This window comes from Schistocerca gregaria, chromosome 2, assembly GCF_023897955.1.
Source record: "Schistocerca gregaria isolate iqSchGreg1 chromosome 2, iqSchGreg1.2, whole genome shotgun sequence".
Taxonomy (NCBI): Eukaryota; Metazoa; Arthropoda; class Insecta; order Orthoptera; family Acrididae; genus Schistocerca; species Schistocerca gregaria.
In genome coordinates, this window is record NC_064921.1 from 79,117,934 (window position 1) to 79,142,252 (window position 24,319).

The window sequence follows — 24,319 nt, forward strand, 5'->3', positions numbered from 1 at the left end:
GTGGATTGATCTCTTGGTATCCCTCTACGATTTTTACCCTCCACGCTGCCCTCCAATACGAAATTGGTGATCGCTTGATGCCTCAGAATATGCCCTACAACCGACCCCATCTTCTAGTCAAGTTTTGCCACAAATTTCTCTTCTTTCCAATTCTATTCAATACCTCCTCATTAGTTATGTGATCTACCCATCTAATCTTCAGCATTCTTCTGTAGCACCACATTTCGAAAGCTTCTATTCTCTTCATTTCCAAACTATTTATCATCCACGTTTCACTTCCATACATGGCTACACTCCATACAACTACTTTCAGAAACGACTTCTTGACACTTAAATCTATACTCGATGTTAAAAAATTTCTCTTCTTCAGTAACTCTTTCCTTGCCTTTGGCAGTCTACATTTTATATCCTCTCTAATTCGAGCATCATCAGTTAATTTGCTCCCCAAATAGGAAAACTCATCTAATGCTTTGTCTCATTTCTTAACCTAATTCCCGCACCATCACCCGATTTAATTGGACTACATTCCATTATCCTTGTTTTGCTTTTGTTGATGTTCATGTTACATCCTCCTTTCAAACCACTGTCCATTCCGTTCAGCTGCTCTCCCAGGCCCTTTGCTGTCTCTGACAGAGTTACAATGTCATCGGCGAACCTCAAAGTTTTTATTTCCTCTCCATGGATTTTAATTCCTACTCCGAATTTATCTTTTGTTTCCTTTACTGATTGCTCAATATACAGATTGAATAACATCGGGGATAGGCTACAACCCTGTCTCACTCCCTTCCCAACCACTGGTTACCTTTCATGTCCCTCGACTCTATAACTGCCATCTGGTTTCTGTGCAAACTGTAAATAGCCTTTCGCTCCCTGTATTTTACCCCTGCCACCTTTAGAATTTGAAAGAGAGTATTCCCGTGAACATTGCCAAAAGCTTCTCTAAGTCTACAAATGATAGAAATGTAGGTTTGCCTTTTCTTAATCTATTTTCTGAGATAAGACGTAGGGTCAGTATTGTCTCACGTGTTCCAACATTTCTACGGAATCCAGACTGATTTTCTCCGAGGTCGGCTTCTACCAGTTTTCCAGTTCGTCTGTAAAGAATTCGTGTTAGTATTTTGCAGCCGTCGCTTATTAAACTGATAGTGCTGTAATTTCTGTCAACACCTGCTTTCTTTGGGATTGGAATTATTATATTCTTCTTGAAGCATGAGGGTATTTCGCCTGTTTCATACACCTTGCTCACTAGATGGTAGAGTTTTGTTAGTCCTGGCTCCCCCAGAGCTATAAGTAGTTCTAATGGAATGCTGTCTACCCTCGGGGCCTTGTCATACGGTCGTGAAAGCTTTCATTCTATGATGATCAGTGTAGATTGCAGCGCACATTTAATCAGACTCACTTAACTGCTCACCAAACACGAATGGGGCGGGGAGAAGCGTCAATATGTAATACAACTGCCCTCCGGTGTGCACTCCTCACTGGTTTTGGAGAGAACAGCGTAGGCGTAACAGATGTTTGTCTTTCTCTGTTTCCTCCTTGTTGGACGCTTTAACACGTGTCCTTGTCGGTGTCTTTGTGCAGGGGCGGGCCTGGTGCTGGGCAGAGTGATCTCGGACGAGCTGCTGGAGTGCTACCGCGACCTGGGCGCGAACCCGGTGCCGCTGAGCACCGCCTCGCTGGTGACGCTGGTCCGCAAGGTGGAGCGCATGGAGAACGCCGCCACCCTCGACCTCCGCACTCTCTCCTACACGCTGCTGCACAGGTGGCTGGACCTAGCGGCTGCCTGCGGCCTCGCCGCTTTATAAACCTAGTGACCACGAGATGTGCTCTCTATTGCATTGCACCTGTATTTCTTAGCAACAAGTCGTCTAATTTTATTCGAAACATTACCAGAAACAGTATTGACATAAAAAATTTCCCATCCACAGCTTCCCGTTTACTATCACTTTATGTCGAACATTTTTAGAGGTTTTCTCATCCAAAATGCTGTCAACTACTGAGGGATTATAGCCGTTACCGGTGGCTGTATATTAGTCTCAACTTAAAGTAGTAAAGGAGTTTTGCTATTTGGGGAGCAAAATAACTGATGATGGTCGAAGTAGAGAGGATATAAAATGTAGACCGGCAATGTCAAGGAAAGCGTTTCTGAAGAAGAGAAACTTGTTAACATCGAGTATAGATTTAAGTGTCAGGGAGTCATTTCTGAAAGAACAGAATGAGATTTTCACTCTGCAGCGGAGTGTGCGCTGATATGAAACTTCCTGGCAGATAAAAACTGTGTGCCCGACTGAGACTCGAACTCGGGATCTTTCCCTTTCGCTGCCAAGTGCTCTACCATCTGAGCTACCGAAGCACACGCTGGCAAGTGCTCTACCATCTGAGCTACCGAAGCACGTGCTTCGGTAGCTCAGATGGTAGAGCACTTGCCCGCGAAAGGCAAAGGTCCCGAGTTCGAGTCTCGGTCGGGCACACAGTTTTAATCTGCCAGGAAGTTTCATTTCTGAAAGTATTTTTATGGAATGTAGCCATGTGTGGAAGTGAAACGTGGACGATAAATAGCACGTGCTTCGGTAGCTCAGATGGTAGAGCACTTGCCGGCGAAAGGCAAAGGTCCCGAGTTCGAGTCTCGGTCGGGCACACAGTTTTAATCTGCCAGGAAGTTTCATTTCTGAAAGTATTTTTATGGAGTGTAGCCATGTATGGAAGTGAAACGTGGACGATAAATAGTTTGGACAAGAAGAGAATAGAAGCTTTTGAAATGTGGTGCTACAGAAGAATGCCGAAGATTAGATGGGTAGATCACATAACTAATGAGGAAGTATTGAATAGGATTGGGGATAAGAGACGTTTGTGGCACAACTTGATCAGAAGAAGGGATCGGTTGGTAGGACATGTTCTGAGGCATCAAGGGATCACCAATTTAGCATTGGAGGGCAGCGTGGAGGGTAAAAATCGTAGAGGGAGACCAAGAGATGAATACACCAAGCAGATTCAGAAGGATGTAGGTTGCAGTAGGTACTGGGAGATGAAAAAGCTTGCACAGGATAGAGTAGCATGGAGAGCTGCATCAAACCAGTCTCTGAATTGAAGACCACAACAACATGACATAGCTGCTGGTAAACCTTTCGGGATCTGAGATCGTGGACGTCCGACCGACCAGTCTGAGGACTGATGACCACAACAACAACAATCTCAACTCGCAAGCTGATCGTACGAACTATGTTAGAAGATAGGTTAAGGAAAGGCAAATCTACATTTATAGCATTTGTAGAGTTAGAGAAAGCTTTTGACAGTGTTGATTGGAATACACTGTTTTTAAATTCTGTAGGTAGCTGGAATAAAACACAGGGAGCGAAAGGGTGTTACAACTTGTGAAGAATCCGGACGGCAGTTGTAAGAGTCGGGGGGGGGGGGGGGGCATGAAAGGGAAGCTGTGGTAGAGAAGGGGGTGAGAGAGGGTTGTTGCCTATCCCCGATGCTACTCAATCTGTACGTTGAGCAAGCAGTAAAGGAAACGAAAGAAAAATTTGGAACAGGAATTAAAAGCAAACGAGATGGAAAAGCAGCTGAATGTAATGGACGGTGAGTTGAAAGGAGGATATTAGATGAACATCAACAAAAGCAAAAACGAAAGTAATGGAATATAATCGAATTAAATCAGGAGGTGTTGAACGAGTTCGATTAAGAAACGAGATACTAAAAGAAGCAGATAATTTTGCTATTTGAGCAGTAAAAGTAGAGAGGGATAAAATGTCATGGGCAAGAAAAGCGTTTTTGAAGAAGAGAAATTTTTTAACATCGAATGTAGATTTAAGTGTTATGAAATCTCTTTTCAACGTAGTGTATGTATGTTAGTGAAATGACGATATGTAGTTCAGACTAGCTGAGAATAGAAGCTTTCGAAATGTGATGTAACAGAAAAATCCTAAAGATTAGATGGGTAGATCATGTAACTCATGAGGAGATACTGAACAGAACTGCGTATAAAAGACATCTGTGGCACAAATTGACTAAAATAATGGATCTGTTGATAGGACACGTTCTAAGAGATCAAGATATCTCCTATTTAGTACTGGAGAGAAGTGTTGGGATAAAAGCCGTAGAGAGCACCAAGAGATGAATACAGTAAGGAGATTGAGAAGAATGCAGACTGGAGTAATTATTCGGCGATGAAGAGGTTTGCATAGGGTAGTGTAGTTTGGAGAGCTGCATCAAACCAGTCTTCGGACTGTAGCCTAACAACCAACCAATGCAAAACAGGCAAAAAAATGGGGAATATTGACCACTTTTTCTCATGACTGAGATACATCTATAGCCTTAGAATAACCTTTCATTCTCCGCAGAAGTGCTGGTGCCTGAAATTTATCTGAGGGGGGGTGGGGGTGGGGGGGTAAGGTGGATACATTACTGTAGCAGTCGGTACCAACTATGTATAAGTCCTCTATCATTACTTACATCTGAATTATGCAGTGCATGTGACCATATGTAAGCAATTATCTCATTCAGCATGTAGTGTAACTGGAGAAAAGCGTTTATTTTGAGTCAAAGTAGAGAACGTGTGGTGAACATACAGTAATAATATAGACTATTCAAGGTCATTGTTTTACTGTTTTCTGCTGGTATTGTAGGTACGTACATCGTTGCTCCTTTTGAAGTGTTCTGGGATATTTACAACAAACTTAATTGAGGAATAAATATACTGTGAAGCAGTTGGCGAAAACATTATCTCCTTAAGTAGATCTCTACAAGATGATCGTTGATGAGCAGCGATTATTATTCTTCCAGTTTTTGAGCACTTTCTTGCAGATAAGTTGGCGCAGAACATTATCCCGTATGATATTATTAAATGAAAATATGGGAGATGTTTTAACTTAATTATTTGTCTCTCTTCAAGATTTGCAATGACTGGAAGTACAAATGTGACTGAAGTCGATTGTTTCAGGTGTTCCACAACCCATAGTTAACATTTACTGACCATGAGTTACAATTAGCTTTGGTTCAGTACGTCTAGGTGTGCAGAATCTAATTAGATGGAACTTCCCTTATTTATATGAGAAAGAGTGGAGAATCTGAGATTGAGCAATGTGGAACCCCGAACAATTGTGAAACGTGCCTAACACTTGCTTTGCAGATGTATTATCCTGCGTTACCGGTTCAGATCCGGTCCAACTGTCTCGGTGAGGAAGTGAGAGGAGACTCAAAACAACGACTGACGAACAGCCGAGCACAGCAGTTTGAAGGTGTGGCGATGGAACTTTAAGTTCCGTGCCATCCTCCGACGGTGGAAGTACAGAAGAGAGGCGCAGTAATGCGCCAACTCTATGGTGAAGGGAAAAAGTGGCTGGACGATAACAGGCCACTGCTAGTGACTGTAAGAAACAGACAGAAAAACGTGGTCGTATTGGGCCTACCCTCAGTCATAGCCTGAATCCGAGTCCTCCAGGATGGTGAGAGGAATATAGTGTCGGTGCCAGCGCCGTGGAATTGTAGAGCCGATGGTTAGTAGTCCAGCGATTGTCTCACGGAGGGCATGCACTTTACTGTACAATTGGCGACAATTACGGTGTATGGTCATCTTGAGAAAGGCCGTATTTGTGTCTTCATGCAGAGTGACAATCTTGGTGGCGTGAAGACTCCACCTGAGAACTTTATTCTGTAGGCGCTGCAACGTCAGCATCCGGGACTTACTAATCGTGGCCCACGCATAGTGGTGGGAGTAAGACAACGGAGTGATACAGCCGGAGCTTGGTATCTAAAGTCAGCTCGCGGCTGGAGAAGAGTGGGTACAAGACCTTGGGCAACTTTAACCCTTTATGGGTGGCGTATTCTGTGTGGCGGTGGAAGAAAAGTTTCTTAACCAACCAGAGCCCGAGATACTTGGCAGCTTGGGCCCACGGGACCCGGACGACCCCGATTGAGATGTTGTGGCGCAGTATAGGGCGCCGTGTAGTGAAATACACTGCCGCAATTTTGGCGCCATCGAGGCCATCTTATTGGAGCGACAACCACTTGCCTTTGGAGGCGAGCAATGAGTTGATCAGGATTGCGGCCAGTCGTATAAAGCGCCGTGTCATCGGCGTATGGCGCCAAATGGCAGTGACGGATAACGGGCGTGTCATTTACATAGACATTAAACAGAGGAGGGGACAGCACAGAGCCCTGAGGAGCACCGATCTACATGTGGCGTACGCTGGGGCGGTTACCTCGCTGAGCAACGAGGAGGGTCCCCTGGTGAAGGGAATCATCCACAATCTTAACGTAGATGTCAGGAATGGGCGTTTGCGTCAGCATCTTATACTCCACGTTGTCCTGCCAGATCTTATCATTAACATTCTGCCTGTCCAACAAGATCGCTAATTCCGACAAATTACAAGAAATCAATTCTCTTGCATCCGACTGCGAGTTTTAGTATATTATCCAACGTCTCTTAAAAGCTGTACACGAATGCTCCTGTACCCACCAGATCTCTTGCTGCTGCAACTGCGTGATCAACAACACGCTAAAAATAATTGAAAAGAAACATTGCGATCCATGCAGAGTACAATCCATCATCACAACTGCTAATACGACTACTGCCTTTTTTTTTTTTTTAAAAAAAAAAAAAAGAAATTGAATGATGAGTAGTTTGGTCAACAAGCCTTAAACACGTAAAAAAATGAAAGAAACCAATAAAGACTTTAATTTACTATTGAAACGTCTCCTTAGAAAAATTTATGAATTACTGTGCTGATAAACCTCTTACATTATTTGATTTTCAAACAGCTGAGCACAACTGAACGTACTCAGACATTTCGCTATTTACCTATTCTGATCAACACTAAACTGACACACAATATTTTTATCACAACGCAGTCTGACTTTCAATAATCCCTACAAAAATTGGCCCTGACTAACAATAACCTATACCTTGCAAAATTACTTACCTCACAAAAATCTTCGTTACTCGAACTACTGCAGTACAGCGACCGCCAATACTGCCAGCTAAATAAAAGATTCTAACTACTGAAGTCACTAACTACTGATAGGCATAGTTAACAAATGAAAGAGTTTGATAGAGAACAAACAATGTATTTACCTTAATAGTGCTCAAAAGTCATAATATATATATCATTTCATGACATCCAGTCTTACAAATTTACTGGCTCTGATGGACACACGTTCAGATCATCCTCTCTCAAAACTCCGCCATCTCCCCACATCCACCACTGCTGACGGCTGACCTCCAACTGCGCAATGCAGGGTTGTGATATCCAGACAGGCTGATTCTCGTACCAACCTCATGAAATTCTCGTATTTCAGTAAAAATTCTCGTACGTTTTGAATTTTTTTTTATTCGTGACGACTCCAGTTAACGATCGGATTAAAGGCTAAAAAAAAGCTTTAGTCAAAATTCTCGTATGTTCGTGTACGATATTCACTTTTGCCTCCAACATCGTACTAATGACGAAATTCTCGTATGCGTACGAGAATTCTCGTACATATCACAACCCTCGCGCAACGCTACGCGCTGTTCACATCCAACTGCCCAACACTAGAATAGCGAATATTACAACAATGCCAACCAGCCACAGACAGCACACAGCACAGCCAGTGATTTTCATACAGAGCGCTAAGCAGCCTACTTACACTATATTTAAAAAATTGATGATTTAAACACTGACAAACTTTACACATACCTTTCCTTTTGTTCGGCTATATGGTTAGTAGCAACTTTAATTATTCCACAATGTTTATAATCAAGAATAACGTCTCTGGCCACAATAACGGCACGAAATTACTCTCAATGAATGCATACACAAACCTGACAAAGTCCATCTAGTGCGCAAGCAAGCAAGCAACAACTACGTGCAGCAAGAGTCCAAATTACCAAAAATCCTCAATTAATAGCAAAGTCTACTCCGGCGCTACTTGCACGTTAACGGCAGGCTGCGACCTCTCATGTCGTGCTGTTTCCCCCCACCGCATTCTGCGTCTGACGCCTTCCGACTCAACTGTTCGCTAGCTATTACCGGCGCTAACATCTCAGACTCAGAGTTTGTGTACGCACTCCAGAGCAGGATCAGTAGCCAACTCTCCGAAGAAATATAAATTAGGTTGTACAACTTCACACATCCCGTTTTGTCAAGTACCGTGCGAGTCCCGCTGTTCGTTACTGACAGATCCTGAGTGCTGCTTCTGTCACTTGCAGGTTCCGCGCGGACGGCTTGGAGCGCGATCCGGACGCGGTGTTCAGCGAGTTTGTGGTGCCGGTGAGACAGAGCGGCCGCCAGGCGCTCAAGTGGGACATTCTGGCCGAGCAGCTGCTGCCGGGCAACTCGCTGCTCTTCCCCGAGGAGAGCCTCACGCACCACGAGAAGGTACCACGCGTCTTCACTCCACCTGGCTCTTGCTGGAAAGGGCCAAAGCCACCTAAAAGATACGGCGTAGCACCGATCAAATTTATGGCATGTTTGCATTTGGACTCAGGGGCTACTTCATCACGACGAGCAGTGCAGACATACAACCTAATAAAACTGCTGTCACAGCCCGTGGGCTCTCACATCTTCATTTGTTAGTTGCTTTCTGCCCGGGACTTTACTCACGTACCCATATCTCACGTACACTCATGTTCAGAAAAAAACAGAACACCTTGAGCGACTAGAGATAGGACATGTACACTACTGGCCATTAAATTGGCTACACCATGAAGATGAATTGCTCCAGACGCGAAATTTAACCGACAGGAAGAAGATGCGGTGATATGTAAATGATTAGCTTCTCAGAGCATTCACACAAGGTTGGCACCGGTGGCGACACCTACAACGTGCTGACATGAGGGAAGTTTCCAACCGATTTCTCATACACAAACAGCAGTTGACCGGCGTTGGCTGGTGGAACGTTGTTGTGATGCCTCGTGTGAGGAGGAGAAATGCGTACCAACATGTTTCCGACTTTGATAAAGGTCGGATTGTAGCCTATCGCGATTGCGGTTTATCGTATCGCGACATTGTTGCTCGCGTTGGTCGAGATCCAATGACTGTTAGCAGAATATGGAATCGGTGGGTTCAGGAGGGTAATACGGAACGCCGTGCTGGATCTCAACGGCCTCGTATCAGCAGCAGTCTAGATGACAGGCATCTTATCCGTATGGCTGTAACGGATCGTGCAGCCACGTCTCGATCCCTGAGTGAACAGATGAGAACTTTTGCAAGACAGCAACCATCTGCACGAACAGTTCGACGACGTTTGCAGCACCATGGACTATCAGCTCGGAGACCGTAGCTGCGGTTACCCTTGACGCTGCATCACAGACAGGAGCGCCTGCGATGGTGTACTCAACGACGAACCTGGGAGCACGAATGGCAAAACATCGTTTCTTCAGATAAATCAAGGTTCTGTTTACAATATCATTATGATTGCATCCGTGTTTGGCGACATCGCGGTGAACGCACATTGGAAGCGTGTATTCGTCGTTGCCATACTGGCGTATCACCCGGAGTGATGGTATGGGGTGCCATGGGTTACAGGTCTCGGTCACCTCGTGTTCGCATTGACGGCACTTTGAACAGTGGACGTTACATTTCAGATGTGTTACGACCCGTGACTCTACCCTTCATTCGATCCGTGCGAAACCCTACATTTCAGCAGGATAATGCACGACCGCATGTTGCAGGTCCTGTACCGGCCTTTCTGGATACAAAAACAGTTCTACTGCTGCCCTGGCTAGCACATTCTCCAGATCTCTCACCAAGTGAATACGTCTGGTAAATGGTGGCCGAGCAACTGGCTCAATACGCCGGTCACTACTCTTGATGATCTGTGGTATCGTGTTGAAGCTACCTGAGTAGCTGTACCTGTTCACGCCATCCAAGATCTGTTTGACTCAATGCCCAGGCGTATCGAGGCCGTTATTGACGCCAGAGGTGGTAGTTCTGGGTACTGATTTCTCAGGATCTATTCACCCAAATTGCTTGAAAATGTAATCACATGTCAGTTCTAGCATAATGTATTTGTCCAATGAATACCCGTTTATTATCCGCATTTATTCTTGGTGTAGCAATTTTAATGGTCAGCGGTGTATATTAAGCACATTCTGCAGAAATGATTAGTATTTGAACCATGTCGACCCGAAGGTTCAAGGTCAACATCGATATCGAGGCGCCACACGACCTACCGATGTCCACCCTCGATAACTGAGTGGTCAGCGCGACAGAATGTCAATCCTAAGGGCCCAGGTTCGATTCCGGGCTGGGTCGGAGATTTTCTCCGCTGAGGGATTGGGTGTTGTGTTATCATCATCATCATTTGCTCTCCATCTACGCGCAAGTCGCCGAAGTGGCATCAAATCGAAAGACTTGCACCCAGCGAACAGTCTAACCGACGGGAGGCCCTAGTAACACGACGTTTATTTATCACCTATCGGTAAAATGTGCCTGCGGCTCTCGTTGTCGCTATAAACCGAAGGTAATGGACCAGTGCGACTCGGGCAGACGTGTAGGATACCTCGCAGACGTATGCACGTACGAATCAGTGGGTCTGAAAGAGGGCGCATTATTGGCATGAGAAAATTTGATGCATTTGTCTGGGAAATTGCTACTCACGTGTGACGAAGTGTTACGGCAATGTAACAGGTATGTGCAGAGACCCCCTTGCCACCCCATCCCCCCTCACCCCGAGAAGATCGACACCCCATCCAAATTGCATTGCATGACAGATCTGCTTCATCCTCGGCTCTGGCGCAACAGTGGAACAGTGTAACACATAGTACACTATTAGGGGTGACAGTTCTTCGCCCTTTGTTACGACATGGGTTAAGTGTGCGTCGTCCACTTCCCCGCCTACCTTTGACGAATGTGCAGAATCATGCTAGACTGCAGTAGTGTATAGAACAATGTCAGTGGGAATAGGAGTGGCATCAGGTAGTGTTTTCGAACGAACCCAGGATCTGTTTGTTTGAAAATGATGGCTGCATTTTGGTTCGCCACAGACAGAGGGAGGGGGGAGTGGCATCACAGTGATTGCATTCGCACAAGTCCTACAGCGCCACCTCAAGGCCTTAATGTGTGGGTTCAACCACAAATCACTGTGTGTCCAGCGTGACTTACGTGAATGGGATTCTGCGACCCGTAGCCATACTCCTTTTGCACAACACCCCAAACGCCATTTTTTGGTAAGACAATGCACGACCACATATTGCTGTAAGAACACGTGCCTTCTTGGTGTCACAGGATGTGAGCCTTTTGCCCTGACCTACCAGATCAACACACTTGACGGCTATCGAAAATGTGTGCAACATGGCGAAATGAAGGGTGCAGTGTTATGACCCAATGCCGACTTTGATGAACTTTGGAATCAGGTGAATGTAGCATTAATGCTCAAATATTCAAATGTGTGTGAATTCCTAAGGGACCAAACTACTGAGGTCATCGGCCCCTAGACTTACACACCACTTAAACTAACTTAACACTAAGGGCAACATTCACATCCATGCCCGAGGGAGGATTCGAACCTACGGCGGGATGGGTCACGGGATTAGTCACACGATGCCTCTAACTGCGCGACCACTCCACACGACATGCATTGTTGGGTATACCAGAGTACGCCATTCGCGCCTTATAAACGTCGTTGCCATCACGCAAGCAGCAAGTTATCAGGGCCCATGGCGAATTGTTGAGTCTACTAGGCAACAGGAAACATTCTGAACCGTGCTGACTGAAGTGCTAATCATTTCTGCAGAACATACTAATGTACATGCCCTGTGGGTATGAACGTGAAACGTCCCCTTAGAAAAAATTATACAGGACTGTGCTTAAACTGAAACACAATGTTTTTGGCGCAACGCAATCTGACTTCCAAAAATCCCTACGAAAGAATGGCCCTGACTAACATTAACCTATATGTTTCACAAATCACTTACCTCACAAAAATCTTCGTTACTCGAACTACTGCAATACAGCGAGCGCTACTACTGCCAGCTAACTAAAAGATTCAAACTACGGAAGTCACTAACTACTGAGGCACAGTTAGCAAATGAAAGATTTTAATAGAGAACAAACAATGTATTTACCTTAATAGTCAATATATATATATCAGTTCATGACACCAATTCTTACAAATTTCAAAACTCCGCCATCTCTCTCCCCACGTCCACCACTGCTGGAGGCTCACCTCCAACTGCGCAATGCTACGCGCTGTTAGCATCCAGCTGCCGCTGCTCAACACTACAATGGCAGGCAACAATGCAAACTAAACACAGACTGCGCACAGCACACCCAGTGATTTTTCATACCGAGCGCTAAGCTGCGTTACCAATAAGAAAACCTAAACAGCCTACTTACATAGCCCCCATACTCCCAACAAAAAAATTTTACAATTTGTTTTGGGCAGTGGCCAATAATGATTTGATAAAATTTTTCATAATTACTATAACAAAGATATCAAATGCACACACTTATTGATACAATGTTGGTCAGAAGCTAAAATTCTCTCACAGTCCATAAAGACAGTCCTGATCGTTCATCACAGTAAAATTGCAGTGCTTTTTTTCAAAGTCTGAGCAATAAAAGAAATTGCACTTGGAAGTAGTGGATTTCTAAGCAGTCTTGAAGAAGTAGTGCTGTCCTTCCAACGAAAGACAGTGCTGACTCTTGACATGCAGACAGGTAATGGGCCACAGCAGAGTCAGTCGGCGTTGAAGACTATCGGTAGGTAGGTCATCACAGAGCAGACCCACTGTAGTCCTGGTAGAGATTACCATTGGTGGGCCACCAGAGGTGCAGACCCACTGCAGTTCTTGTAGAAATAATGGTATTGGTGGGTCATCAAAGGTGTAGACCCACTGTAGTCCTTGTAGAGATGGCCAGCAGCCATCTGTTTGACTGCAGGCGCACAATCACTATTGAAGAGTCTTGCGGATAATATAGCAAGTCCATAACCACCACTTGTGCACTCACAAAAAGTGTTTTTGAAATGTCCTTAGAACCAGCAATGCTGTTATCCAGTCCCTTACTGAATTATTAACACATGTGTAAACACTATCAGTCCCTACTTCTCACATATTGTCCATATACTATGACCAACGGAAACGTGTGCAGTGAAATGTAACTTACAAGTTACTTAATTTGATGAACTGGTGTCAATTACAATTTTATAACATAAGAATACAATAACAAAGGTACAAAATATATCATTAAAGAACATAACAGTACAGATAACTTTTGCAGTAATACAGGCTTTACAAAAGAATCGAAATAACAAATACATCAGTGTTACAAAAATTACGACATAAGTACATACATAAAAGATCAGAACAACTTTTGAAACATCAACTTCACACATGATCATTAGAACAAAACAGAATAAATAATGTGTAAACATCTTTACAAAGTAAATAACATGTTATTAATGCAAATTATATTTGAGGATAACAGTATTCCTCATCATAGTGAATGTAGCTTAGTGTTAGAAAAATTCTGCAACATAAGTCTTATCAGATAAACATATAAAGACAGGAAGAACATAAATACACAAGGGTACACAAACACATAGTGGGATAACACAAGGAAAGGGCAGGGTTTGTTTTACTGCAGTATTTTGCAAACAAAACTTTCTTTACTTCTCGGAGATCTCCCTTCGTTCTTCATTATTTCCAAAAAGTCCTATCTGTACCTGCTTTCTGTACTTTTCTCATATAACCTCTCAGTGCATTTCTTCAAATCCATCGCAACTCATTCTCTTATATAGGCTACCCCCTCTTAAGCTAACTTAAATCTACTGAGCTCAGATGCTTAACTAAGGGACGAGGCAATGCAGCGGCGCAAAACAATCAATACAAACAGCAATGACAAAAAAATGCAAGTAAGCTTAGCGAGCAGCAATAAATGTTATAATTTATATCTAAACATCACGAAGCTGAAGCAGAAAAAATATTACAGTAAAAATGTTTAATACCTATGTCACATCTTAACACTAAAGTGATGCATCACGAGAACATACACTAGCACACAAGTTACCAAATTGTAAAAAAAAAATTATTTATGCAGTTCCTGTGAAGGGAAATGCCTATTTATGTTCCCTCGTTTTCGTGGAAGTAGATCATAATTTTTTTACTGGGTCTGTAGGCATAAAATAACTATATTAGTACATCTATTAAATTTATTTTAACCAATGCTGCAGTGGAGCTAGAAACTAGATATTAAACAAAATAGGCAAAGCAAGGCGTGAAACGTCATTCACTAGCCATGAGGCATTTCATAATGCAGTAAACAATCTTCCAACTAGCAAAACAATAGACATGAAACGTTGCTCATCATTTCATTTCAGTAAATATCATAAATTAAGAACTCTACAGTGTAATCATGTTTTCAAGTTTGAGGGTGTCGTATTTACTATGCTTTCTACAAAGGAATGTCAATATCGAGGATAATGGCTTCCCCTTTTTTTTTACCTGTGCCTCTGAAAGGCACACACTAATGGCTTTTTTCCCAGGCGACTGTCGCACAGCTGGGTGCCCACGACGCATTACGTGCAGGTGGTCACTTACCTTTCTTACTGAAAAAATTACGACAGCAGTTTCCGCTACAGTGACAGTCTCATATAAAAATATTTTCACAGGTTGAGAATTTGCGTTAGAAATCTGTAGAAACAAAATCCTTTAAATATAATAGTGTCCAAAAAATTTTCACCAGCATAGTGATACATTCACACATATACACACATTTTATAACACTTAAAGTACGATTCTCGGTTTCCAACATCCATTCTCACAAACCAGAGTCCCTAACCACTACTCATTATTCCTTACCTTATTACACATATGTATATTCGTCGACACTTCTTCAATATGTCATCATAACAGATACGTAGCATAACCAAATAACTCATATAGCATCAGCTTAAACATACCTCAGCAGCATAATTCACATCGTCGTCGTAATAATAACATCATAACACCTCAGTCAAATCTCAAAAATGTCATAGCTTTCCGCAATAATTTCAAAGCCTAAAACAAATTCTCTGCTCATGTCAAAAGTGTCATCTACCTCAAATTTACTTTAAAAATCATGATCCCATACCAAATACATCATTCAAAACTGTCATGGTATCACAATGGTTCCGAAAAAATATGAACATTTCACAAAGTACAGACAAAATAGAATTTCATAAGTGTGAAATTATCCAACTGTGTAATTGCGTAAACATGTGTCACTGACGTAATGAAAAAAATGTTTGTCTCTCATTTAAATGATCAGATAGCTGTGTAATTTGTGTGTTGGAGAAATATGGTACCGATGTGTAAAGTTGTATAAGCAAATACCATATTAGCTAGGGCTCCTTGTGCTTGCCAAACACATGATACACAAAGTAGGCGTGTACCCCCCCTGAGGATTAATGTAATTATACCCTCAGGTGTTACAGATTACAGAAATAGAATGAAATGTATCACGAAAAACTTTCTTTGTGATTCAAAAATCTTGAAAAATAAATGGTTTAAATACAAAATTAATCACTCAAATGCGTGTGCTGTAGCGCTAAATGTGCGTCTTGCTGTAAGATAATTCTGTGGAACTGTCGTAGTTATCATCCTCTGCAAGCAAAGTTCTGCTGAAGTCAATGTATTTACCTCATCATAAACGAAAGTGTAGATATCGTAGTTACCGTGATCAAGAAAAAGTACTATAATGTAACGTATTGTTGTGCTATGAAAAAGGCTGTCTCATTGTAGCTATACCACAAAATTTACTACTAAAACATGTTTTACTCTCCAGAAGAGTTCAGAAAAACTGTGCAGATATAAAACAGACACACCGCAAAAGCAACATTGTATATGGTCACTCATTAGTAGCGTCGTGATAAAATCGTGTAGCTGTCACATAAACTAACCACTGTGTCATCTGGTATCTCACAAAAAGTACTTTAAATCCAGAATGTATTTTCAAGTAAACCAAAATGTTGCATTGAAATCTCATTCGCAGTACTGGTAAATGTTCTAAGTATGTGAGCCTCATAGCCATTACGTAATCATGCAACTAACAAGCAAGAATGTACACACACAATAACACTGTGACGTCTGTTCACTATAACAATGCACTCGTAAATACTGTTTAAATAAGTTCTCTAAGTTCTAGACTGGATAGTTAACTTCAAAGCATTGTTGCATGTTAACAGATTCTTAGGGTGACAAAGTATACTAGTGACGTGATGTGAACAGCTTTATGGCAAAGACAAAGTTAAAAAGCAGATTATCTTTCAATAAATGGTTTTACATGTGAAATGTGGTGTCTAACTTCCGAAGATTTTGTTCCATTGTGTCTAACTGTTGCTGTGTTTGTCTCTGGTGTTATTCCATTGTGTCCAACTTTTGAAGATTTTGTTCCATTGTGTCTAACTTCCGAAGATTTTGTTCCATTGTGTCTAACTTTTGAAGATTTTGTTCCATTGTGTCTAACTTTTGAAGATTTTGTCCCATTTATTTCTGATTTTGTTCAAGCGTTGTGTCTAACTTTTGTAGCCTTTGTCCCATTTGTTGCATTAACTGTAATAACTGTGCACTGGTGTCTGAAACATGTTCCTCAGTGCTTTTCGGCAGTGCAGTTGAAAAGGCAATATTTGCATTTTGAAAGCAGAAAATGTGTCTTGATTTATTTGAGAAAACGGTGAGGACGCAAAATCTGAATCTCCAGTATTTGCAAGATTGTGTCCTGTCATTTCGGAATCCTGAGGCGAGCTGTTGCCGACCGATCGATCGATAATGCTTCCCTGTTCACTAATTGTTTCACTGCCTACACCATTATTTGCAGCCCGCTCCATTTCCCTACGCGCTATTACCAAATTACTACTTTGAACGTTAGTGAATTCATTATATGGTGACGCTAACACACTGCTTCCGTCTTCACTGTCATTTCTCAGTTTCCTTTGGAGCCTAGTGTTACGTTTTTCACACGCCATTATTGTCACAATTTTTCAGACGACAACACAGAAAAACACAATTTGAAGAACAAAAATAAGAGAGCACATTAACATAGCACTGAAAATAATATCTAGTTAGTTGCAAGCGCAGTTGCGAAATACTTCGTGCAAAACTACATGCATGCCACAACTATTTTACTGAACAACAATGAAAGACTGCAACTGCAAAGGAAATTCTCTCTATGATTACGCGCTAGCTATAAACAAAGGCTACACTAACTACACAAACTACAAGGAAACAATCAGAAGATTCCAGTGAGGTATCCTTGGCTAAGGGTCGACATATGAAACGTCCACTTAGAAAAAATTATACAGGACTGTGCTTAAACTGAAACACAATATTTTTGGCGCAACGCAATCTGACTTCCAAAAATCCCTACGAAAGAATGGCCCTGACTAACATTAACCTATATGTTTCACAAATCACTTACCTCACAAAAATCTTCGTTACTCGAACTACTGCAATACAGCGAGCGCCACTACCGCCAGCTAACTAAAAGATTCAAACTACAGAAGTCACTAACTACTGAGGCACAGTTAGCAAATGAAAGATTTTAATAGAGAACAAACAATGTATTTACCTTAATAGTCAATATATATATATCAGTTCATGACACCAATTCTTACAAATTTCAAAACTCCGCCATCTCTCTCCCCACGTCCACCACTGCTGGCGGCTCACCTCCAACTGCGCAAAGCTACGCGCTGTTAGCATCCAGCTGCCGCTGCTCAACACTACAATGGCAGGCAACAATGCAAACTAAACACAGACTGCGCACTGCACAGCCAGTGATTTTTCATACCGAGCGTTATGTGGCGTTACCAATAAGAAAACCTAAACAGCCTACTTACAAACTTCCTGAACGTCGTATCTCTAGTCGTTCAAGGTGTTCTATTTTTTCTGAATGTGGGTGTACATTTCACATTTTCCCTCTCTCTCTCTCTCTTTCAGACACACACACACACACACACACACACACACACACACACACATGCACATGCACGCAGATTAATTTAATATATCACAGACATATTTGTACTCATGTTTCATCTGTATACCTAGTGAATTTTGTATTTCAGTTTCACCTGATTTCTGAGAAAAATTTTAATTCTGCTAGTCACTGATTGTCCTCCGAGAAAAAAAAAAAATCGGACATGTGCGAGAAGGGCTAGCGCTCTGAGGGTTCCGTGCAAATCTAATTATGTATACAGGTGATAATAAGGGGGGGCAGGTGATAATAATTTCGCGTGGTTGAGTGGCCTTGTGCAAGTGTTTCTATTGAACGCCACTTCGATGACTTGCGTGACTCCAACCTATCTCAGCTACCCAACTGGGGAAAGAGACCAACAATTAAACGTGGAATGACTCCTCACATCATTGAGAGGTGAAAGCTAGGTTAAAACGAAGACTGAAAAATACCAACCGAGATTCGATCTCCGCGGCATCGCGGATTTTCACGTATGCGCTTTACCTCTAGACCATCAAGCCCGGCATCTACATAGATAGTTCATCTACAGGTTTTCATGACAGAGTTTGTGAGTATCAAAATATTTAACATCTTTTGACTCCAGTGAGATACAAGCTTAAATTATTTACACCGTCAAGGGACCTACACCTAGTTATTTGACCTAAATTTCAACTTGATAACCTCTACCCGTGTTTGAGAAAAAGTGATTTAAAAATCGGACACATACAGGGAGTTGGAGAACAAAGTGATCCTATAAAGGATTTTTCACCTAATGAGCAGGTGCGGTTATTGGTTTCCATACTGAGGAACTCAGCGTTATTTATCGATCGGAATTAACCCAGGCCTCTGGCTATGCTACAGATCAGTCTGTCATCACAACCAAGATTTCAGATTTTACAATGTAATGGGGGGGGGGGGGGGATAATATTGCATCGCAGTGTAGCCAAACGTTTACGTATTGTATCTTCTTTCCGTTTCATAACGAACTACTAATAACATCATACGGTAACTCTAAGATAGAATCTATAAGTAGCCTATTTATCCCCCAACGTCGCATTTACCGATAGGTTGTCAAAACAAATCGTACTAGAAAACGCGCTGTACGTTAGCTTCGCTGCATGTTTAATGATTTTGATATTTTCATTTCTAACCGTCTGATGGTTAACTTTTTGTGCGCTGAAACTGCGGCGTTTATTAGTTCGCGTGACGGAACAGTGATGTTTCCATGACTTCACTGATCTAGTGCTGTGATTCGCCGACATGAGCAACCGTCATGGTAATTTACACATCGTATTTGTCGTATTTATAGTCGTGTATTACGAAAATATTGTAAGTGATGTAGCGCACAGCGACCACTCAGATACATCATACACTGTTTCCTTAAAATTGTGCGTATTCCCTTACCTGGACTAATACACAGTTTTTGTTCTTGATTCATGTTTACATCTTACCCGCATGGTCCAAAATTTTGCTTGATAACTTGCAAACTGAATTTATATGATATTATTTTCGTACATGTGGTATGCTGCTGTTACTCGGAAAAAAACTCACTAAACTCATTCATAATACATTCTCAAAAAGAAACTTACTAATACCGAATGTTACCCGCAATGAGCAAGCAAGGAAACTAAAGTAAAGGGACATATTTCGGGCACTGGGTATATTTAGCGCGCTTTTTCCTCCAATCATTCTTGAAACTCTCGCTAGGTTGATACGTTGCCGTACTGTCGTGCACTCTGGCGAGACATCTGCAAACTTATTCCGAAGCTGGATAGTATAACCAGCTGCAGAAACAAAAATCTATCTAAAACACTATCGAAACAACAGTGATAAATGTCGATTAATAACGCATCATAGAACAATGGAGATACGTGTGTACAGAGACACGGATTCGATAGCGAAGTTTCAGCAACTCTGTTTATTTCCTTTTGATGTAAGCGGTGGAACGTGAATATTGCGTGGAGATTGACAGAACATGCTTAGGCTGAAGTTCCAGTCTTCGGGACGCGGGTAATAGCTATATTCCGAGGAAGCCACGGCTCCAAACCAAGAGCTAAACGGCATTTCAAGGCGCGTCCTGAAAACCAGCTACTCTACATCTACGTGGTTACTCTACAATTCACACTTATGTGCCTGGCAGGGGGTTCATCGAACCACCTACCTATAAGAATAACAGCGCTTGATATAACGTATCATATTCCAAAAACGTTGACCCAGGTTATTTAAATCCGTTGAGAAATATTCGAAAACGTTCCGATAATTTAAATTTTGTAATACGCTACTGAGAAATTTAGTTCAGTACATATTTTGGGTTGTCTCCGCCTTAGAATCTTTGATTACAGTGTACAAAATGTTCAAACTATGTAGTGTAACGACGTAAGTTTTGTATAAATGATTTTCTTTTGACATATGACCATGTGCAGACTTCGTCACCAACGTCAGTTACAAAACACTTCAGAATTATTTAAACTCTTTTTTATAAATGGTCGCTGAATGGTTCTTGAACGAAACTGTAATTAAAACATTATCATTTGAGTCGTATGCGCAGAATTAATTCACTCAGTCCAATTCGTTTGCGCAAACTTTTTTCAATTTTTAGAAGCACGACGCAACAACTCGGTTTCAGGATCTTCTGTTTGTGTTTGGCTGTCGACCCGCGACGTATAGTGACCAGCAATTTTCTCTCTGGTCCGGCAGCGAAGATGTTGTCTCCGTTCGTTGCGCCGCCCTCTCCGTACATGAAACATAAAAATAAATACAAAACTTTAGATATGTCACAACAATTATAAATATTACAAAATACCTAAACAAAACACTAAATCAAACTTACATTCACCTGCAAACTAGGCTGACAATGGTGGATGGGTGATGCTTCAATTTCACGTACCACTACATACCCCACCCACAAGCTCAGTTTGTCAGGTTTTAACCGAAAATAAAACTTCTTCTATATACAATATTTAACCGTTAATATTATACACTTTTCTCACATTTTCCGTAATCTAAAGTCCTTGCTATTAGATAGATTCAATCCTTTTATGACGATACTGTTGTGACTATTTGTCATTTACTTATAATTGTGCTATTATGGGAACTCATAGCCGAAAATATGGAGATTACTCCTTTTCATTTAATAGTTGCTAGTAAATAATAATTTGGAACGTTCTTTAACGTTGTTACATTAGGACAGAGCGTTCTAATTGTGATATGTTAGTTCCAGTTTATTCATTACTAGGGTTATTCTTTCCAAAATATATATTACTAATAAGTTTCTTACAATAACTAATAGTACTATTTACTTTACGTTGTTCTTTTCCATAATGCTTTATTTATGTCTGAGGTCAAGAAGAAATCAAGCAAAACATTTTTAGAATCTCGGCACGGCTTTCTTTACCTTCGGACACTTTGTTGGGTAATGGCATTTTATTTAGGTGAAACAAGCGAGAAAGCCCCGTTTGGTGTGTTCTATATTAACACTATTACAAATTTCTATTAAAGGCACTCTGCTATGTTCTCGTGAACCATATAGCTCTGGACGCCCATGGTCTCTAAAATCATTAACCATCCCCTTTGGTTCCTACTATCCGAGTAAATATAAAATATACAAAATTCCTTCTGACCTAGTAACAAAAATTTCTTCCATATAAATCCCTTTTTAGTTATCTTTCCCTTTTTGAAGTACCGGAAGATTATTGTAGAACACTTGTTTAAACTTCCTGTCATTTCTTTAAACTATCACATAACTATCACTTCCTTTTCTCGTTCGGATATACAATTCGTAGAATAACATTTTTCTTTCCTTTACATAATACGGTAACCTACTAATCAGGACTCGTATTAGATGACTTTCAATAATTGGTTCTTCAATTAATTTAGCACGGTTTAAATGCCATTCGAAATAATTCCTATAACCTCCCCACCGCTTAGAATGTGGAGGAGAGCCTGACAACTCTAAAGTTAAGTGTTGTTGTTTTCCTCTTGACCAATAATTTTGTTTAAACTGCTTAACAAAATCATCCCAGTCCCTAAAATCAGTTCTATGCAGTACGGTGTCAAAAGCTTAACTATGGCGAGTTGTGCGCACGCCTGAGAAGGTTTCTGTCGGGATGAGACCAGCTGCAACCCGTGTGAAAGAAATACCAACAGGTCGTTGTTGGACTTTTCTAATTGGGCGTTGTTTGTCATCCTCACCCACAACCCTAGTGACAGTGGGGCTATCTTACTACGACAGTATTTTTTTTTTACATGTAATGGGTCAAGTATATATCAAATTTGCTTTAAAATCCCCCGGCGTATTCTATGTAACGCTTTCTAGCTCTAAACACCCTGCCATAAAGATGCAATGGGTGTGTTACTGTCTCAGAAAACCTCTCCAAATAGCAAACAATACAGTGTTGCATCGGAAACACAATACTTGACTCCCAGGAGAAGTTCCATACAGTGACCGTAGCCGCGTCAGTCGCTTGGAGAAAAGTCGGCATGGAGCCAGTAGAATTGTCGCGACCTAATTTGTGTTGCATCGTCAATGTGAGTGTGCGTGAGTTACAGTAAAATGGAAGTAGTGCATCGGAAACAAGCAATTTGATTCTCAGGAGAAGTTCCATAGGGTGACCGTAGGCGCGTTAGTGGCTCGGAGAGGAGTCGGCTGGAGCCTGTAGTATTGAATCGCGACGCAATTTGTGTGTTGCATCCCGAAAGTGCGGATGCGTGGCATACAGTAAGCTGGCAGTGGTGCATCGGAAGTAAGCAATTTGACTGCCAGAAGAAGTTCCATGCAGTGACCGTAGTGTATTAGTCGCTGGGATGAAGTTGGGTGGAGCCTGTAGCATTGAATCGCAAAGCAATTTGTGTTTTGCATCGTCAATGTGAGGTACTTGTCCTGGGAGTCATGTAGATTGTTTCCGATGCACCGCTACCAGATAACTGTAACTCTCGCAGCCTCACTTTGACGATGCACTACACAAGTTTCGTCGATATTCAGTACCACAAGTTCCATGCCGACTTTTCTCCAAGCGACTAACGGGCCTACAGTCGCTGTATGTAACTTCTCCTGGGACACAAATTGCTTTTTTCCGATACACCACTGCCAGTTTAGTCTAAACCTCGCACTCTCAATTTGTGTGTTGCATCATCAATGTGAGGGTGCGAGGGTTACAGTAAGATTACACTGTTGCATCAGAAACATGATACTTGACTCCCAGGAGAAGTTCCATATGCAAACCATAGCCGCGTTAGTCGCTTGGAGAAAAGTCGGCATGGAGCCTGTAGATTTGAATATCGACGAAACTTGTGTAGTGCATCGTCAACGTGAGGCTGCGAGGTTTACTGTTATCTGGTATTGGTGCATAGGATAGAAGCTACATGAATACTAGGAGAAGTTCCATATGGTGACGGTAACCGCGTTAGTCACTTGGAGAAGAGTCGGTAGGAGCCTGTAGTATTGTATCGCGACGAAATTTGTGTCTTCCATCAACAATATGACGGTGCGAGTGTTACAGTAAATGACTGGGTGTTGTGTGCTGTCCTTAGGTTAGTTAGGTTTAAGTAGTTCTAAGTTCTAGGGGACTGATTACCATAGATGTTAAGTCCCATGGTGCTCAGAGCCATTTGAACCATTTTTTTTTTTGGTTACAGTAAACTGTAAGTGGTGCCTCGAAAACTAGCTACTTGACTCCCAGGAGGAGATCCATCTGGTGTCCCTAGCCATATTAGTCACTTGGATAAAACGTGGCATGGAGCCTGCAGTATTGAATCCCGACGAAAATTGTGTAGCGCATCGTCGATGCGAGGCTGTGAGTGTTACAGTTATCTGGTAGTGGTGCATCAGAAACAAGCTACTTCACTCCCAGGAGAAGTTGCATACGGTGACCGTAGCAGGATTAGTCGCTTGGCGAGAAGTCGACAGGAGCCTGTAGTATTGAATCGCGACTCTATTCGTGTGTTGCATCGTCAGTGTGTGGGTGCGAGGGTTACAGTAAACTGGCAGTGTTGCATTATAAACATGCAACTTGAGTCCGAGGAGAAATTAAATACGGTGACCGTGGACACGTTAGTGGCTTGCAGAGAAGTCGGCTGGAGCCTTTAGTATTGAATCACGACGCAATTTGTGTGTTGCGTCGTCAATGTGAGAGTGCGAAGGTTACAGTAAACTGGCAGTGGTTCATCCGAAACAAGCTACTTTATTCACGGGAGAAGTCCCATATGGTGACCGTATCTCTTGGAGAGGATTCGCCTGGAGCCTATAGTATTGTATCGCGACGCAATTTGTGTGTTGTATCGTCAGTGTGAGGGTGCAATGGCTTCAGTAAACTGGCAGTTGTGCATCGGGAACAAGCAACTCGACACTAGGGGTAAAATGTGATGGTGACAGTGACCAACAAATGCCAAGGCTCCCAAAACATATG

General features: G+C 42.0%; 1 protein-coding gene across 1 annotated transcript in view; it reads left to right on the forward strand.

Moving 5' to 3' along the window:
* LOC126336350 (uncharacterized) overlaps positions 1-24,319 on the forward strand; it is a 474,839-nt gene that overhangs the window by 62,510 nt on the left and 388,010 nt on the right. Inside the window, exons 2-3 of the mRNA XM_049999936.1 lie at positions 1,582-1,762; positions 8,189-8,357. Coding sequence (XP_049855893.1) covers positions 1,582-1,762; positions 8,189-8,357 — 350 coding nt within the window. The remainder of the gene's footprint in view (positions 1-1,581; positions 1,763-8,188; positions 8,358-24,319) is intronic.